General features: G+C 35.8%; 1 protein-coding gene across 8 annotated transcripts in view; it reads left to right on the top strand.

Annotated features, from left to right (window-relative positions):
* Nucleotides 1-20,480, top strand: part of CSNK1G3 (casein kinase 1 gamma 3) — a 144,701-nt gene that overhangs the window by 16,853 nt on the left and 107,368 nt on the right. For 6 of the 8 annotated variants that reach the window (XR_010319223.1, XM_064275819.1, XM_064275809.1 and 3 more), the window contains exon 2: nucleotides 19,037-19,462. Coding sequence is in view for 6 of the 8 variants with exons in the window: in XM_064275819.1 (XP_064131889.1) it covers nucleotides 19,285-19,462 (178 nt within the window). In the remaining 2 variants the exon portion in view is untranslated. Of the gene's footprint in view, nucleotides 1-6,402; nucleotides 7,882-9,072; nucleotides 9,140-19,036; nucleotides 19,463-20,480 lie in introns of those variants that run through there. The other 2 variants (XM_010590352.3, XM_023548730.2) reach the window with 2 other exon arrangements.

Raw genomic sequence — 20,480 nt, 5'->3', positions numbered from 1 at the left:
AATAGAAGCATGTGATGTGACAGCTAGCCATCACATCACAAATACCCTTACTCATTTAAATTTTGGAGAAACCTGAAGACATGTAATTTTTATACAGACTTAATAAAGCACTTGAAACACTGGTCATTTTATGTATTAAATATGGGTGTTTCATTTAAAACAACAAAGTCATGGGAAACCAATGCTATGGCAAGTTACATTTAAATATAAAATTTAATTTTTATATTTCTATTCCTTGTAGTTTTGTATTTGCCAAGATCATTGAATAACATGTTAAACATGAAAAGTATACCCATAGAAACTGAATATTTTCAGGGATATGTAAAAATTCCATATTTATTGCAACAATATTTTGGAAGTTTTAGGATACTAATAATCATTTGTAAAAAAATTTACAACTCCTTGTGTTTACTTAAAAGCTTTAGCTGTGTCTGCTTTTTTTTTTTTAAATGAGGTAGAACATACTATACTGGTATGTTCTCAGTCTACTTTCTGTTTTATCTAGTTTTGCAACTTTAAGGAGGTCATTTGGCTCTGTACAGCCCTATATTATTGGGCCATGCAGATTAGAGAATCTGATTTTCTATTTTATGTCCTGAAAGTTCATCAGTGGTCATCACATTAGAAGTATGCCACTGGCCTACATTTCTGCTCACATAATCGGATTACATCTAGTATTTTCTGTTTTTGGCAACTCATTTTTATTTTTATTAGTGAATCAAAATTGTGTTTGTTTATAAAGCAATTGATTATTTGTATTTATCCTCAAAGATGATTTTATAAAGTATCCTTTTCATTAATTTTTTTAGTAAAGATTTGTAAATAAGTCAGTAAGCTGAGAATAATTATAGAATCAAACAATTTGTAAATAGTCTGTGCACACTCATGTAGCTTTAATCATATTAAGTTCATGTCCATTATTTTTAGTAATGGAAGGTTTAAGGTTTCAGTTACTTCAGTTAAAGGGGTAATATATCTTATAAAAATTAAAATATGCTGGAGTAGTATAAATCATTGTTTTATCTGTGTTATAAGAAATTGTAAGCAGGGCATATTTCTGTAAATTTTTTTTCTCAGTTTATATTTGTATGGATGCCTAATTTTTAAGTTTTCTGTCTGTATTTTTTCACTTTCTTCTTCGTAATTTTTGAATTCAGAACTTCCCTAAGAGAAATTTTCAGTAATTGTTGACTGTATCTATGGATATAGTACTAGAGTTATTTGTATTTCTTTAGTAACTGGTTTAATTTTAATGGACACTTTGAATCTTGTATCAAATCATATTTCTGTTTTTGCTTGGCTACTAAAAAGGTCAGAAATAATTTATTTTGTTTACCATGTGTACTGAACAACATGGTATGTGTTTGTTATACTATTTCATAGTTTAATTTCTAAGATTATTTTACTTACTTAAAAATTTTTTTCAGTTCCTTTGTAGTATGCGGGAAACTCTGGTGGCAAAAATATATATATATATATATATATAGAGAGAGAGAGAGAGAGAGAGAGAGATTTATATCAAGGCAATGGCTCACGTGATTGTAGGGGCTGAACTTCCCAAGTCCGTGGATCAGAATAGAGGCTTCTCTCAGTTCACATAGCTGTGGGGGCTGGTGAACTCAAGATCAGCAAGTTGGAAAACAGGAGCCTTGCTCACAGGCTGTGAAGATCGATGAATCCCAAGATTGGCAGGCACGCTGATAGCTTAAGTCCCAAGAACCGGAGGTCAGACAACAGGAGGCGGCCGCAGGATCCAGAGCAAGCAAAAAGCCAGAATGTGTGCTTATATTTGAATGCAGGCCACACTCCCAATTAAACTCCCTTTCAAATGATTAGCTACTCACAGCAGATTCCATTATGGGAGTGATCATGTATAACACTGAGCATCAAGGCCCAGCCAAGTTGACACACAGTCTTATTCATCACAAAGGCTATGAAGTCTTTCTTAAGAAAATGCTCAGGGACTCTGTGGATTTCAAATTAAGAACTCCACAACAACTGTCTCAAGTATTGGTGGATTCTATTTTCATTCAAAACAAACAAACAAAAAAATAAATAAAAACTATGATTTGTAGAGCCACTTAATGCTTTACTATTCAATCATTTGACGTATTCTTAATCAGTTCGTTGTTAGTTGTTAGGTACCTTTGAGTCATTTCCTAGTCATAGCAACACTGTGTACAACAGAACGAAACACTCCCTGGTCCTGTGCCATCCTCACAATCGTTGCTGTGCTTGAGCCCATCTTTGCAGCCACTGTGTCAGTTCATCTTATTGAGGGTCTTTCTTTCGCTGACCCTCTACTTTACCAAGCATGATGTCCTTCACCAGAAACTGGTCCCTCTTGTTAACATGTCCAATGTATGTGAGATGAAGTCTCGCCATCCTTGCTTGTAAGGAGCGTTCTGGCTGTACTTCTAAGACAGATTGGTTCGTTCTTTTGGCAGCCTATGGTGTAATCAGTATTCTTTGCCAACGCCGTAATTCAAAGGCCTCAATTCTTCAGTCTTCCTTACTCATCGTTCAGCTTTCGCTTGCACATGAGGCGATTGAAAATACCATGACTTGGGTCAGGTGCACCTTAATCCTAAGTTTAACCAGTATTTTATTTATTTTTAGGATGACAATTATCTGTTTGTTGATAGTAGGATTAATATTTTTATTAAGTTAATGTCTATAAAAAACATGTATATAGATGGTAAGAAATTAAAATAATACAGAAAGGTACATAAGCCTTGTATTTCTAATCTTTTAATTTTTCAACAGATAAAACTACTTCTAATTATTTCAGTTTTCAAAGCTTCAGGTGGTTACTTTCATAATTCTTGATAATATGTGTATGCTTTTTTATTATGTCAAAGATTTAATTTAATTCTTCACCAAGAATGATGAGGTTTTAGTTCATGTATTCCCACTTCCCCTTCTGTCTTAAATGTCTAGATAGGGATTATGTTTACTTTTGCCACTTTAAATAATGTTCCTACATCTCTATTTCTTCTTCTGTCAGATTTTTATAGTATCTCTTAACTCTGTACTAGGTAAAATGCAGGTATTCCTACCCCTATAACTCCCTTTCCTCTCTTCTGAGCTTTTGTCAGTTGTAGTCTTATTTTCTAAAAGAGAAAGAAAGAGAGAATTTCAACATTGTCAGTGATTGTTAAAACTTATATTTTCTGTAATATTTATCTGTCATGTTTCTCTTTTGTTAGATTGATTCTAAAAGTTGAAAATCAATTAACAGTGCTTACGCTATTTGACTCACTACAGAGCCAAGCAGTATGCTGCGGTTACCTTTTTTTCTTCCTTAGCACTCTCTGGGCCCCTTTTTCTTCAGCTCAGGAAAATTTCCTTTGACAGTTTTTTTCTCAATTTTCTCTATTAGTTTTTGTTGGAGATACTGGGTTGGTTCTCTCTATCTCTTTCCCCCCTTTTTTTTTTTTTTTTTAAATATTTCTTTATAGTTTTGTTTTAGATATTAGGATTATTCTACTAGTTTATCTTTGATTATTCCATTTAATGCAGCATTGTTTTATTTTGTGGATATATTATTGTACTTCTCAAAAACCTTTGAGGATACTACTTGGCTTTTTTATTTTGTTTGTTTTTAAGTTCTCTTGAATGACCTGTTTCCCCCAGATTTTTTTTTTCTATTTGATTATTTTATTTTATATTGTTAGCTTTCTTCATATATCTAGTGATTCTTAATTGTCAGTTCATATTTGTGAATGAGGGACTAGGTTAATATTTCTGGGTGAATGGTTTGGATTTCCTCTGTTGTTGTATATATATAGGTCTTTTTCTTTATAAATCTCCTGGAGCCCTGTGTACATGGATGGGGCCTGTTGACTGATGGGTTTCCCCCTTTCCTGCCCCCCTACCCACCCCCCCCCCCACACGTCTCTTTCTATCTCTTTGTATAGTAATTCTAGGGCAGTGTTGGCCAGGTTGGTCCAAAATGAGGATTCTGGTAACATTGAGTTCTTGGATATACTTATAGCGTAGGCTAGCAAGAGGGAGCAGGTAGAAGCTAGGTCCAGATGGAAAGGCACAGACCACAGATTGGGAGGTCAGAAAAATAGCAAGAACAATACTAGAGGTAAAGTGGTTAAGAATCATGCCCTCTAATCATATTCTCACTATACTACTTAGTTACTTTGTGATACTGGTCAAGTGATATAATTTTTCTAAATTTTAGTTCCCTTACTGGTAAAAAATAGGGATTATAATAGTACTGTCTTAGTCATTTAGTGCTGCCATAACAGCCATACCACAAGTGGATGGCTTTAACAAAGAGAAATTTGTTCTCTGACAGTCTAGTAGGTTACAAGTCCAAACTCAGGGCGTCAGCTCCAGGGGAAGGCTTTCTCTCTGTGTCGGCTCTGGAGGAAGGTCCTTGTGATGCATGTCTTCCCTTGGTCTGGGAACTTCTCAGTGCAGGAACCTCAGGTCCAAAGGACGCACTCTGTTCCCGGCACTGCTTTCTTGATGGTATGAGGTCCCTATGTCTCTCTGCTTGCTTCTCTCTTTTATATCTCAAAAGAGATTGGCTTAAGACACTGCCTAATCTTGTAGACCTCTTCAGTGTGACTGCTGCTAATCCATCTTATTACATCTTAGTGATAGGATTTACAACGTATAGGAAAATCACATAAAATGGTGGACAGTCACACAATACTGAGAATCATGGCCCAGCTAAGTTGACAGATATTTTTGAGGGACACAATTCGATCCATGACACATGCTGTCTTTTTTTTTTTTTGTAATGCTTTTCTTACTCTATGCCGTATTTCCATATATTTTTTCCCCTCTCATTTCTCTATTCTTCTTCTGTCTTTTCCCCACCCCCACCCCCCAAAGATATGTTTTTAATTTATATTTAGCATCTTATCATGCCCTGACATCTTGCCATTCCTACATTACTTCTTCTTTTTTTTTTTCCCCCCAACATTTTCTTTTTCCTGGCTCTTTACATTTTATTTTGCCTGGGGGAGTAACTTGATATGTGTGTGTGTATATGTCTGTGTGTGTGTGCATGCGTGTTCTACTCTGTCCTATAGGGTCGCTATGCGTCGGGATTGACTCAACGGCACTGGCTGGGTCTGGGTGTGCATGCGTATGTGTTTGTGGGGTGTGCTTGTGTACGGTATGTGCTTATCAGGCTTTGACATGAGGATTTTGTTGGCTTTCTAAAAAGAATTACAAAACTTTCCTTCATTCTTTGTATCATGTAACAGTTTACATAGTATAGTATTTTAAAAAGAATTGCATGTGAAACTGTGTGAGCCAGGTCCTTGTTTTTTTGTGGGAAAGGGAGGGTTAGTTCTTTGATATCTTTCTCCATTTTATTCATAGATACTATTGTACTTAAATTCTCAAATTGTCCTTGAGTATATATATATATATATATATTTTTGTTAGTATATTGTGTTTTCTTAGAAAATTGTCTAATTTCATACAGGTTTCCAAGTTTATAGAGTTGTAGAATTTCTTCTGTAAGTATGCTTTTTCCTAATATTTGGTTATTTGTGTTTCCTCCTCTCTGATTGTTCTCCTATCCTCTCTCTCCTTCCTTAATCTTGTTTTGTTTAAAGACTTAGGATAGGGCTAACTCATAACTACTTTTTAGCCTTTTTATTTTGAAATAATTATAGGTATGTAGAAGTAGCAAAAATAGCACAGGGTTCCCCTGTATTCTTCATTCAACTTTTCCCAGTGACAATTTTATATAACCATGATGCAATGATCAGAACTAACTAGGTAGTTGACATTGGTACAGTACTATTAACTAAATTACAAACTGTGTTTTCCCAGTTTTGCATGCATTTTTTTCCTTTTTTTGGTGGTGGTGGTATAAAAATGCTATGGATTCGAATAACCACCACCACAATCAGGATACAGAACTGTGTTCTGTCACCCCAAGAGAAAATCCCTCATGCTGTCCAAAGCTTTATGGTCACACACTCTTCCCAACCGTAAACTGTTAGACCACTGCTCTGTTCTTCATCAGTATAATTTTGTCACTTTGGAAATGTTATGTAAAGGGAATCATACAGTGTGTAACCTTTTGAAATTGATTTTTTCACTCAGCACAGTGTCCTTTATATCTAACCAAGTTGTTGCATGCATCAGTGTTTCATTGCTTTTTATTGTTAAGAATATTCCATAGTATGATGTACTGCATCATGTTTAGTCATTCACCTGTTGAAGGACATTTGTGTTGTTTTCACTTTTTAGCTATTACAAATAAAGGTGCTATAAATGTTTGTATATAGATTTTTTTGCGTGTATCAGTTTTTTTTTTTTTTTTTAGTTTTTAATTTGTTTTGTCATCCTTAATGTCTTCTTTTCCTTTTTTTCGGTTTCTTGAATTTTTCTTCTAACTTTTTGAGTTGTAGGCTTTATTTTCATATTTTCTTCTTTAGTAATGAAATGTAGAAGGTTATGGCATTAAAAAATTTTTATTATAGCTTTGGCTACATCTAAGTTTTGGTATAATGTTCTTTTTAATATAAAATATTTGATAGATGAGCGTGTGTGTATATATATTATATACATAATATATATTGCATGACATGTAGTAATAAAACAAAAACCTGTGGGCAGACTTAAAGCCTAGAACATAAAGACTAGAACGTTTAGTTCTAATTGTGTATACCTTCGGTGTTCCTTCCCCTTGCCTCTGCTCTAGAGGTGATTAATGCCCTGAATTTTGTGTTTATTATACACTTGTCATTTTTGGGTTTTTGCCATTTTTTTGAGTTCGATCACGTGTCTATATCCCTGAACAATACATTGTTTAATTTTACTTGTCTGTGAGCTTTATGAAAATGATCTCTTGACACATGTGTTACCAAGCAAACTTTTTTATTTGACACCATTTTTGCACTTTGCTGTGGTTTAGTTAATTTTTATTGCTGTATGGTAGTCTGCGGAAACCCTGGTGGTGTAGTGGTTAAGTGTTACGGCTGCTAACCAAAGGGTTGGCAGTTTGAATCCGCCAGGCGCTCCTTGAAAACTCTATGGGGCAGTTTTACTCTGTCCTACAGGGTCGCTATGAGTCGGAATCGACTCAACCGCGCTGGGTTTGGTTTTATGGTAGCCTACTGTGTGAATATAGGTAAGTCTATTTTTTGTTTTTTGACAGAATGTTGCCAGTTTTATCTCAGCCATTATAAATTATATTGTGGTAAGCATTATTGTACATGTCTCCTGGTACATGTCTCCTGAGTCACAGAGTATGCCCACTACATTTTACAATGTAACATCAAATTGTTTTCAAAAGATGTGTCAGTATTTATTTCTAACATTAGTCTACTTTGTCAACCACTGGTATTGTCAGCTATCTTAAATTCTGCCAGTCTAGTGTGTAAAGTGGAATCTCATTGTGGCCTTAAGTTATATTCCCCTGATTATTACTAGGGTTGAAGATCTTTTTAAATGTGTATTGGTCATTTGTGTTTCTTTTATGAAATGCTTGCTCGTATTTTTTGCACATTTGGCAGTTGAGCTGTTTAACATTTTCTTACAGATTTTACGTATCTTTGTAGGTTATATGTGTTACAAAAATGTCTATTCTTTCTTTTTGATGTCTATTGACAAATAGAAATTCTTAATGTGAGGTAGTTATATTTACCAGTCCTTCCTTTCTTGCCTAACTCTTTGTAAGTTGATGGTCATAAAGATAATTCTTTTGTATTTTCTATATTTCCTTTTAATTTGAAAGTTAAATCTTTAATCCATCTGCAGGTCGTTTTTGCTTATGATGTGAGGCAAAGATCCCATTTTTTTTTTTTCTCTTTTCTATATGGGTAGCCAGTTGCCACAGCACTATGAATTGAATCATCTTTCTGCAGTGATCTACAAGTTTCCACGTATGTGTAGGTATGTTGGTAGGCACTTTATTCTGTTCCTTTGGTCAGGTTTGGCTATAAAGATACCAAACCAAACCCACTGCTGTTGAGTTGATTCTAACTCATAGTGACCTTACAGGACAGAGTAGAATTGGACCATAGGGTTTCCAAGGCTGTAAATCTTCATAGAAGCAGACTGCCATTTCTTTGTTTCTTGGAGCAGCTGGTGGATTAGAGCCACCGACCTTTCGGTTAGCAGCTGAGTGCTTAGCCATTGTGCCACCAGAACTCCTCAGTTTGTCTACACATGAACCAAATAGCCACTGTTTTAAATACTGTAGCTTTATGATAAGTTTTAATATCTGGTGAGACTGGTTTCCTTTTTTTTTTGTGTGTGAGTTTCTTGACTATTTTTAGGCCTTTGCTTTTTAATATAAATTTTTGAATATATTTATCAATTTTTTTGAAAAATTAAATTGAGGTTGTGATTAGAATTGCATTGAATGTGTAGATCTTTTTTTTTTTTTTTTTGGCGGGGGGAAGTGAGATCTGTCTTATATTGAGTCTTCCGGTTATACTGTGGTTGTTATTAGTTGCACTTGAGTCAGCTCCAACACATAGGGACCCCATATACAACAGAATGAAACTTTGCCTGGTCCTGTGCCATCTTTACAATCATTGATATGCTTGAGTCCATTGTTATGACCACTGTGTATTTTGAGTGCCTTCCAACTTAAAAGGCTCATCTTCCAGCGCTATAGCAGACAATATTCTGTTTTGGTCCATAGAGACTTTTGGCTTATTTTTTAAAATAGTTTGTTAGGTCTTTCTCCTAACCTTAGTCTGGAAGCTCTGCTGAAATCTGTCCACCATAATATTTGAAATACTGGTGGCATAGCTTCCAGCGTTATGGCAACACTAAAGCTACCACAGTGTGACAGACTAACAGACATATGGTAGATGTGGTATACAGCTCCTTCTAAGTCTTTTTAAAGCTTGTTTCAACAAGGTTTTAGAATCTTTTGCATATTTTGGTTGATTTTTTTTTTCTTCCTAGGTAGCCTAATTTTGTTGTTGTTACTATAAACGATGTATTTGTTCTCAACTTTTTATTTTGCAAATTTAGAAAAACCAGAAAAATTGAAAGAATACTATAATGAATACTCATATAGTTGCCATTTGGATTTAACAGTTGTTAACATTTTGCCACATGTGCTCGCAGGCTTTATCATTTACCTATTTGTCTTCCTGCCGTCTGACCATCTATCTTTTTGCTGAACCATTGGAAAGTAAGTTTTTCTTTTGTGACTGACTTATTTCACTGAGCATAATGTTTCCACAATTTGTCTATATTGCAGCATGTATCAAAACTTCATTTCTCTTTATTAATATTCCATTGTATGTTTTTGCCACATTTTGTTAATCCATTCGTCTGTTGATGACGTTTAGGTTGTTTTTACTTTTTGGCTATTGTGAATAGTGCTGCAGTGAACATTGGCATACAAGTTTCTGTTTGCATTCTTGTTTTCAATTCTTTTGGGTCTATGCCTAGGATATGTATCATAATGAATGAAGAAAAGATTGATTTAGTTTTACTTGGATCCACAGTCAACACCCATGGAAGCAGCACTCAAGAAATCAAACGAGGCATCGCATTAGGCAAATCTGCCACAAAAGATCTCTTTAAAGTGTTAAAAAGCAGAGATGTCACTTTAAAGGACTAAGGTGCGCCTGACCCATGGTGTTTTCATTTACCTCATATGCATGGGAAAGCTGGGCAATGGATAAGGAAAACAGAAGAAAAGTTGATGCCTTTGAATTACGGTGTTGGCGTAAGGTATTGAATATTCTATCTTGGAAGAAGTACAGCCAGAATGCTTCTTAGAAGCGAGAATGGCAAGACTTCATCTCACATACTGTGGACATGTTTCAGGAGGGACCAGTCCCTGGACGAAGACATCGTGTTTGGTAAAGTAGAGGGTCAGCAAAAAAGAAGGAGACCCTCAATGAGACAGACTGATACAGTGGCTGCAACGACGGCACGTAACAACACAATAGCAACCTAGGATTGGAATTGCCGGATCTTAACGGAAATTCTTTGTTTAACTTTAGGGAACTGCCAAACTTTCTACAGCGGTATACCATTTTACGTTCCCACCAGCAGTAGATGAGGGTTCTGGTGTCTCTTCATCCTTATCAAATGCCTCCATTTTTTTGATCATAGTTATCTAGTGGGAGTCAAGTGGTATCTCATTATGGTTTTGATTTGGAGTGACTAATGCAAATGAATTATGGTGTTGGTGAAGAATATTGAATATACCATGGACTACCAGAAGAATGAGCAAATCTGTCTTAGAAGAAGTACAGTCAGAATGCTTATGAGAAGTGAGGATGGCAGGACTTTGTCTCATGTACTTTGGACATGCTATCAAGAGGGACCGGTCCCTGGAGAAGGCCATCGTGCTTGGTAAAGTAGAATGTCATCGAAAAAGAAGGCGACGCTCAGTGAGATGGAGTACAAAAATGGCTGCAACAGTGTTCTCAAACATAGCAACCATCGTGAGGATGGTGCAGGACCAGACAGTGTTTTGTTTTACATAGGGTGGTTGCTGAGTCAGAAGTGACTTGATGGCATGTAACAACAACAGCAGGGGACTGATGAAGGAGCCCTTATGGCTCGATGGTTAAGAGCTACTAACCGAAAGATGAACCCACACAGTGACTCCACAGGAGAAAAGATCTGGCGATCTGCTCCTGTAAAGATTGCAGTCTAGAAGACTCTACGGGGCAGTTCTACTCTCTCACTTGGGGTCACTATGAGAGGGAATCAACTTGATAGCTCCTAACAACAACAGCTGACTAATGACATGGGACATCTTTTTATGTGCTTGTTGGCCATTTATATATCCTCTTTGGTAAACTGTCTGTCCAGTTTTTGCCCATTTTTTTGATTGGGTGGTTTGTGTTTTTGTTGTTCCCTGTATTGTTTTATTTCATAAATTTTTATTGTATGCATTTAGGTCTCATAGATTTACAGCTTATTCATGTGTTTGGTGTGAGACCTGGATCCAGTTATCTTTTTTCAAATCACTGTCCAATTGTTTTAACACAATGTACTCTAAAGCCCTTCTTAGTGAATCGAGATGCCACTTTTTATATCAAATTAAGTCTTTTTGCCCATCTTTTTTATATTTTCCCAGAGCTGTGGTTTCTGTATAGTAATACGATGTATTTTCTTTATGTTGATTTAATATTTAGCTACTTTGCTAAAAAAATTATTAGAATTACTAATAGTTCCAGTAATTTGTAGCCTGTTTTGAATTTCTGGGTAGACATTTATGACTTCATGGTGTATGACAGCTGTTTTTTTCTTTGCAATCCTAATATCTATTTCTTTTTCTTGCCTGTATTGGCTAGGACTGATGATAATGCATTGTTAAATAAATGAAATACATGTTGTTATAGTGCGTGCTCTTGTTTTATTCCTGATTTTAAAGGAAACTCTTCTAACATTTCATCATTCTAAAGATTTTTTTTGGCAGATATTTAGCAGACAATTAAAAAAAAAAAAAAGGTTAAGGATGTTCCCCTTTATGTTTCTAGTTTGGTAAGGCATTTATTTATTTAAAATAATGAGTGCATATTGAATCTTTTGAGATACTTCTGGTTTTATTGCATTTTCTTGCTCTTTTTTATTCACTATTAGATTGGCTTTGATAAAAGTTTAAGATTTTTGCATTTATGTTCATGAGTGAAATTGGCTTGTAATTTTTTCAATATTATACTGTTTTTCTCTGCTATTGGTAGCCTAGTTATACTGACCACATAGAATTAGTTTGAGGTATTTTTAATTCTATTTTCTGGAAGAGTTTAATGAGATTGGAAAGATTTCTTCCTGGAAAGATTGATAAAGCATGTAAAGCTATGTGAATCAGATTTTTTTTTGTAGCAAGATTTTTAAAAGTGCTATGCTATTGACAAAAAGGCCAAATTCTCTGAAAAATATAATTTATTGAAACAGACACAAGTAGAAATAGAAACTGAATAGTCCTCATTTTTGGAAAAAAAAATGTGGGAGTCTTGAAAAACAATCTGTTCAATATACAGTCTCTTTTCTGAATCTAAATCATTCAGGTTTTTATTCTTTAATTGCCTTAGTTCTTCCTCCAGGCCCAACTACGGAAAATTTTGAAGGCTCGTAGCACATCTTAACAGTATAACATCAGTTGCAACATATCTTAGCAGATTCTACTTGACGTTTTACTGAATTAGTGTTTCTCAATTTCTTTGAAACTATTCTTTCCTGTAGTTATTAGCCTGCTGGCGATAGTTTGCTGACCCCTGGCAAGATAAACATATAGGCAATTCTAGTACTATTTGGTAGGTGTTATGATAGGGAAGTGGGGGCAGTGGTGCTTCAGTGGCAGGATTCTTGCCTTCCAAGAGGGAGACCCGGCTTTGATTCCCATGCAGTGAACCTCATGCCCAGGCACCATCCATTCGTCAGTGGAGGCTTACCTGTTGCTATGATGCTGAACAGGTTTCAGAGGAGTTTTCAGACAAAGTTGGATTTGGAAGAAAGGCCTGGTGATCTACTTCTGGAAAATCAGCCAGTGTAAACCCTATGGATCACAATGGTCTGAGCTGCAACGAATCATGGGGATGGTGCTGGACTGGGAAGTGTTTCGTTCTGTTGTGCTTTGGGTTGCCAGCAGCTAACAACAACACGATAATGGAAGTACTAGCACTACCAGAGACTCTTAATAAGAAAATATTTTAATTAGAAATCTGGTTTATTAAAAAAATTTTTATTGGTTAATGACAGTTAGCTTCTCATGACTGTTTTTAAATATATTCTGATTATCCCTCCTCCCGCCTCACAAATGACATCTTATTCAGTCATTGCTTTCTTGTCATGTATAAGAATAAATTGTAACCATGGACTCATTTTGAGGTATTAAGTTTTTTCATTCTTGCAGTTTGATTTTAAGCTAATTCATTACTTCTTCTCACCTCTGTTTCCCTACCTCACACTTTCAAGGTTGGCCTCTGGCTCTGGAACCACTATTTGGAAATTGAGTTAGGGCTATTTCTTGACTCTTCTTCCCCTATTCATTGTGCTGCCATTTGCTCCTCTATGGTTCATGTGGGATGGAGAGGTATTAAAGGGAAAGGGTAAAAGTTCTTCAGTGAACTCTGTTATGATACGTTTTCAAATACTGTTGCTGTTGTGGGGCACAGTTTTAGTACTACAGTGGCTTCTTATTGACCTATTACATAATTAAAAAAAGACAAAAAAACCCAAATCTTTCTGAAATTTATAGGTGTTAAAAAAAAGTCTGGAGTATACACACTAAACTGAAAGTAATGGTTATATCTGAGAAGGGACGGGGGTTTGGGGACAGTAGGTATGGGCATCTAAATGGTATTTTTAATTTATCTGTATTATTTACATTTTCATTATACGTAGAATGTGTTTTTGAATATTTGATTAAATTAAAATAAGTAAAAACCATATATTAAAAATAATATGAAAAATTACAAAAGGAAAATTACTTTTTCCTAAATAGAAGGAAGTATGGAAGGGCTCTTTTAAAAAAGCTTCTAAAATCAAATACTGTTACGTTCTTTAACTGTTTTTACAAAAGTAACGTTTTATTTTCAGGTAAGTTTTATGGTAATGTTATCATGGAGGAAGAACATGTACTTTGAGATAAAGCATTCAGGGTTTGTTTTTTTTAATCAAACATTTAGGTGTTGTCTTAGTTATCTAGTGCTGCTATAACAAATACCGTATATGGGTGGCTTTAACAAAGAGAAATTTATTTTCTCACACTTAGGAGGCCAGAAGTCTGAATTCTGGGTGCTGGCTGTAGGACTTTCTTTCTCTGTTAGCTCTTCCGAACATCTGCTCCTGGGTGATCTTCATGTGGCTTGGCATCTCTCTTCCATCATCTCTTCTCTGCTGCCTTGTTTAATCTCTTTTATATCTCAAAAAAGATTGAGTCAAGATACACCCTATACATAACAAAGACAACCCATTCCCAAATGGGATTATAACCACAGGCATAGAGGTTAGGATTTACAGCACTTATTTTTGGGGGACATAATTCAATCTATAACAAGTGTAATTTACATACAATAGAATGCGTAGATATTCAGTGTAGTTTGATGAGTTTTGACAAATGTACATACTCATGTAATCTCCCAATCAAAAAACTGAACATTTCTTTTCCTAAGAAAGTTTCTTTATGCTCCTTTCTAGTCAAATCTCCCACTGCCCCAGGCAGCTGCTGATCTGATTTCTGTCACCACAGACGAGTTTTGTCAATTCTAGAACTTTTTATAACTAGAGTCATATAATTTACATTCATTTGTGCCCGACCTGTTTTACTCAATCTCACGTCTAAGAGATTTATTCGTATTATTGCATGTATTATTGCTGAGTAATATTCTGTGTGGATGACACAGCCTTGCTTGCCGAAAGCGAAGAGGACTTGAAGCACTTACTGGTGAACATCAAAGACTATAGCATTCAGTATAGATTACACCTCAATATAAAGAAAACAGAAATCCTCACAACTGGACCAATAAGCAACATCACGATAAATGGAGAAAATATTAAAGTTGTCCAGGTTTTCATTTTACTTGGATCCACAGTTTACGCCCATGGAAACAGCAGTCAGGAAATCAGACGACATATTACATTGGGCAGATCTGCTGCGAAAGACATCGTTACAGTGTTAACAAGCAAAAATGTTACTTTGAGGACTAAGGTGCACCTGACCCCCCAAACCATGGTATTTTCAGTTGCCTTATACGCATGTGAAAGCTGGACGGTGAAAAAGGAAGACTGAAGAAGAATTGATGCCTTTGAATTGTGTTGGTGAAGAATATGGGATATACCAAGGATTGCCAGAAGAACAAACTCATCTTTCTTGGAAGAAGTTCTGCCAGAATGCTCCTTAGAAATGAGGATGGTGAGACTTTGTCTTACATACTTGGGAAATGTTATCAGGAGGGACCAGTGCCTGGAGAGAAGAACATCATGCTTGTTTAAAATAGAGGGTCATGGACAAAGAGGAAAACCCTCAATGAGATGGGTTGACACCTTGGCTGCAATGGTGGGTTCAAACATAGCAACAATTGTGAGGATGATGAAGGACTGGGCATTGTTTTCGTTCTGTTGTACATAGGGTTGCTATGAGTCAGAACCGACTGAATCGCACGTAACGACAATAGTATTCTATCGTATGAATATACTACAGTTCATTTATTCTTCTTGTGTTTTCGGATTGTTTCAAATGTTTGCTGATTTTGAGTAAGCCTGCAATAAACATTGGTACAAGTCTTTGTGTAATGTGATTGTTAATTTTATGTGTTAACTTGGCGAGACTGTGGTACCCAATTATTTGATAAGACACCCTAATGTAGCTGCTGATATAAAGTAGTTAAAAAAAAAGTTGCCATCTAGTCAATTTTAACTTATGGCAACCCTATATGTGTCAGAGTAAAACTGTACTCCATGGGGTTTTCAATGGCTGATTTTTCAGATGTAGGTTGCCAGGCCTTTCTTTTGAGGTGCCTCTGGGTGGATTTGAACCTCCAACTTTTTGGTTAGCAACCAGGTGCATTAATCATGTGCACTGCGTAGATATTCCATTGTTGAGGAAGACCCTCAACAAAATGGATTGATGCAGTGGCTGCAACAGTGTGCTCAAATACAGCAACGATCATGAGGATGGTGTCAGACCTGGCAGCATTTTGTTTTATCGTACGTGGGGTCACTATGAGTCGGAACTGACTCAGATGGCACCTAACAACAACAAAACCAAAACCAAACCTGTTGCCGTTGAGTTGATTCCGACTCATAGCGACCCTATAGGACAGAATAGAACTGCCCCATAGTTTTCAAGGAGCGCCTGATGGGTTTGAACTGCGGACTTTTGGTTAGCAGCCCTAGCTCTTAACCGCTATGCCACCAGGGTTTCCTAGCAACAGCAGGTACTCCATAACTTAGTTATATGTGATTAAATCAGGTAAAGCAGATTACCTTTTATAATGTGGGTGGGCCTCTATCAATCAGTTGAAGTCCATAGGAACATAAAGGGACTTCCCCTAGGATGTGTTCTGCCTCCAGAGTGTAGACATTTTTCCAGAACACTCTTATTCTTTAATTCTCCTGTTGGCTGACTTACGGATTTTGTATCGGCCAGGTCTTCAGAATCACGTGCAGCAATTTCTTGAAGTAAATCTTTATGTGTATCTCTGGTTCTGTTTCTCTTGAAAACCCTAAGACATGTAGGCGTATGTTTTTATTTTTCTTGCCTAAATACTTAAGAGTGGTATTGATAGGTGCATATTTTACCTGAAAATAAACTGTCAAACTTTTTTCCAAAGTTGTGCTGCTTTATACTCTCACCAGCAATATGTAAGTTGTAGTTGATCCTCATTCTTGCCAACACTTGATATTGCCAGTTTTTTAATATTAACCATTCTAATGGGCATGAAATATTTTGTTTTTTTAATTACTATTTCTTTGATAAGTGATGATATTCAGCACTCCATTTGTTTATTTTTTGATAAGCAGAGGTTTTTAACTTTGATGAAGTTCTAATTATCAGTTTTGTTTTTGTTTTTTTTTAATGGCTCGGGCTTTTTGTGCCTTCTAAGAAGTCTTTGCCCACCGCAAGATTGCCAGATTTTCTTCTTTAGTATTCTAGCATTTATGTGTAGATCTGTTATCCATTTTGAATTTTTTTTTTGTTTACAGAATGAGGTAGGGGTCAAGTTCATTTTTTTCCACCAGACAGGTATGCAGTTGTTCTAGTGCTATTTGTTAAAAACACTTCCTATTCAATTTACTTGGTGCTTTAGTAAAAATGAATGGATACGTGTAGGTCTGTGTCTGGATTCTCTTTACGGTTCCATTGATCTATATATCTATCTTTATGCTAGTTCCACACATTCTTAATTATTTACTTCTTTAGTAAGTCCCTGCAGTCAGGTAGTGTATGTCCTCTGACTTTTTCTTTCGGAGATTGTTTACCCTAGATTCTTTACATTTCCATGTACATTATACTCATTAACGTTGAGTCGATTCTGACTCATAGCAACTCCATAGAGTTTCCAGGGCTGTAAATCTTTACGGAATCAGACTGCCACATCTTCCTCCTGAGGAGTGGCTGGTGGTTTCAAACTGCCGACCTTCTGGTTAGCAGCTGAGTGCTTTAACCACTGCACTTCCGGGAGCTCTCATATACATTATAGAACTGGCTTTTCAAATTAAAAAAAAAAAAAAGCCTGTTGACATTTTCTTTGGGATTGTGTTGATTCTGTATATCAACTTGTGAAGGATGGACAAAGTAACAATATTAAAATTTTTGATTCAATAACATGCCATTTATTTGTGCCTCTTTAGTTTCTCTTAGCAGTGTTTTATGTTTTCTGTGTACCTGGTGTTACACATGTTTTATTAAAATTTTACAGTTTTTTAAAAAGAAAATTTGCTTTAGATTTTTATTAGTATTTAATAATATTCAACTTTTCCACTGTTCTTTACGTAGTTTTTGTTTTAAAGATTAATTTTAAAACTTCTCACACAAATCAGACATGAATAAAGCTTTTATAATGAACCTCTTAAATAATCCTTCTTGGGATGATAATAGCATTATTACAACAGTATTAAATTTTCTTATTCGTACTAAAATTAGCTGTTTTCAGTGTTAAAAATAGCTAAAACTTAAAGAAATTGAAACAAAATTTATTCTGAGCAGTTACCTTATATGTTTATAGGAAGACCATTCTGATTCTAAAAAAAAAAAAAAAGTAAATATCTGGAATTAGGCTAGTTACAATGAGGCTTATAAAGAGAAGAGGAAGGAGCAAAACAGAAGACTAACCATTGGCTAATCTTAACATGATTGATGGAACCCTGCCCTCCCTCTTGTACTGAGATCTGCTGGTAATGAGATTACTAGGTGGTCTGTGGCCTGACTGCTAATAATTTTGCTCTCCACTCATGATTTTTTTTGAGATTTACATGAACCTGGAGTCTTTTTCATTAAAACCATAAGGCAGTGCTTTTCCTATTGCGTGCTCTTTGAACAGGAAAGTTGATTAGCAACTCTGGAGGAAAAAAACAGGCCAGTGAAGCTGAAGCTGCATGCAGGATTAATTCTGGGTCAGGAATTCTTAGGTTCATCGATAAAAAGATCTCTTGCAATAAAAGTAAAATATCTATTTTTAATAAAAAAACATATTTCACATCAGGATTAAAGGTTATTCAGAAACCTTGACTTTTATTACTCTGCTAAGGTGATATAGAAACATGATACTTTAACTTTTCAATTTCATATGAACTATTTGACAGTTCAGAAAAAACTATTTGGACTGTAAAGGGTGTTTCTTTGTGTGTATACCTTCTCCAACACACACAGACTGTAAATCTAACTGTAAATATCCTCTCCAACACGAACTGCTAATGTGGTACTTCTTCTGATCCTAACTACCCTCTGGAGCCAGGTCAGTCATATCTTACAGGTTAAAGATCATAGTTCTCCAGATTGCTAAATTTGCCTGTCTTAGTTTCCTGGTGCTGCTGTAACAAATACCACAAGTGGGTGGCTTTTAAAAGTCAGAAAATTATTTTCTCGCATTTCTGAAGACTAAAAGTCCAAATCAGGACTTGTCAGTTCCTTCCTTGTAGCTAGCCTAGTGTGTTCGTTGGTTCTTTGGCTTGTAATCATCATCATGTGGTGGCTGTCTTACACGCCCCCCCATCTGTGAGTGTGTCTCTGTGTCTAATCTCTTTTTTAAACTCAAAAGTGATTAGTTTTAGAACCCACCCTACTCTGATATGATCTCATTAACATAACAGAGAAAGTCCTATTTCCAAATAGGATTGTATCCTCAGGTATAGGAATTAAGTTTCCAAGACATATTTTGTGGGGACACAATTCAGACCTATTTAGAAGTAACTAAATCTAATTTCTTTTCTTTATTTTGTTAGATTTTTGTGATCTGTTTGGTTTTAAAGTGCAAAAATACAGGGTAATTTAAGAGTGTTGTGGCTTGATTTCAGTGGGCATCTATAAATAGCAATAATTTATTGTCTAAATTTGTTACCTAATTTCCCAAACATTTTTTTTAGTTAGTTGACTAATTTTCTTTTCTTAATATTCTAGCTCTCTATCAGCATCAGCTAACATTGAAAGGAGCGTTCTGAAGACATGTTTTGCTGAAAAGACAACTGAGAAAAATCATTTTACGAATGGGATGAACATGTGCCAGTTAATTGACTACCTACTGCAATTTGAATGTTAACATTGCGCACCTGGTACAGTTACCTAGTGATGTACCTGTTCTCAGAGTACCCCATTTCAGCGTGCTTGTCTTGATTAAAGAATTCAAAGTGGAGTACCGCAAACTTGATATGGATAATAAAAAGAAAGACAAGGACAAATCAGATGATAGAATGGCACGGCCTAGTGGTCGGTCGGGGCACAGCACTCGAGGAACTGGATCTTCATCCTCTGGAGTTTTAATGGTTGGACCTAACTTTAGAGTTGGAAAAAAAATTGGATGTGGCAATTTTGGAGAATTACGATTAGGTAAGACTATTTTGTTTATCACATTATGCTAGAAACCTTTTTTTTTTTAACGGAAGATATTTTTTAAATGAAAATCATTTAGTTGTTTAGTTGCTTAGTTGTGGTAATTTTAAAGAATAAAGATGTTGGATGTGTCTTCTTGTGTACTTGTTTTTTTATTTTTAAGAAATTTCCTAGTATGGGAATGTCTAGTTACTTGAGATTAATCCTCCAAAATCTGAGAAAATAAGGAAGTAAATGAAAAAAGCCTACATAGCCATAGTAGCTACCAGAAATCCCTTTACTGCAGTAAAGCCTTTGTAGTATGTATCTTAGGAATGATATTCAGGTGGTTTTTTTCAGACTTGAAGACATTTACTAACTTATCACCTTAGAAACGTGTGGTTTAAAGTCAAGGCAATCTACTGAAAGTGCATAAAATGAATGAAATTCACATTTTTGTAATTTAGCTCTCACTGTCTTCAGCAGTGTGTCTGGATTGGGGCTGAGGAATCTAGTTTTAACAAGGGACTCAAATTATTGATTCAGCTTATTCTTATAATCAAGGAGCCCCAGTGGCACATTGGTTAAGTGCCCGGCTACTAACAGAAAAGGCAGTGGCTTGAACCCACCAACCCTCTGCAAGAGAAAAGACCTGACGATCTGCTCCCTTAAAGATTACAGCCTAGGAAACCCTATGGGCCAGTTCTGTTCTGTCACATTGGGTTGCTATGAGTTCAAATCAACTCGATGGCACACAACAACAGCAACAACAACAATGACATTCTTATGATCAGGCAAATTTGGGAAACACTGGTTTAATTTAACCTCCTATCTACATTTAATGCAGTTGAAACTCAGATAGGAAAGGTTACCTGCCAAATGTCACTCAGCAATTTAATGACAGATTTAGGGCCAAAATCCATGTCTTTGAACTCCTAGTGCTGTGGAGATGTGGCTGTTTCCATTAAAATGAAAGGAGGAGGAGTGGCATGAATATATAGTGGTCAGCATACAGGTCGGTTGACCAGAGTGGGAA

This window comes from Loxodonta africana, chromosome 2 (assembly GCF_030014295.1).
Source record: "Loxodonta africana isolate mLoxAfr1 chromosome 2, mLoxAfr1.hap2, whole genome shotgun sequence".
Classification (NCBI taxonomy): Eukaryota; Metazoa; Chordata; class Mammalia; order Proboscidea; family Elephantidae; genus Loxodonta; species Loxodonta africana.
The sequence above is the reverse complement of the archived record's forward strand: the minus strand, read 5'-3'. Positions and strand labels throughout refer to the sequence as shown.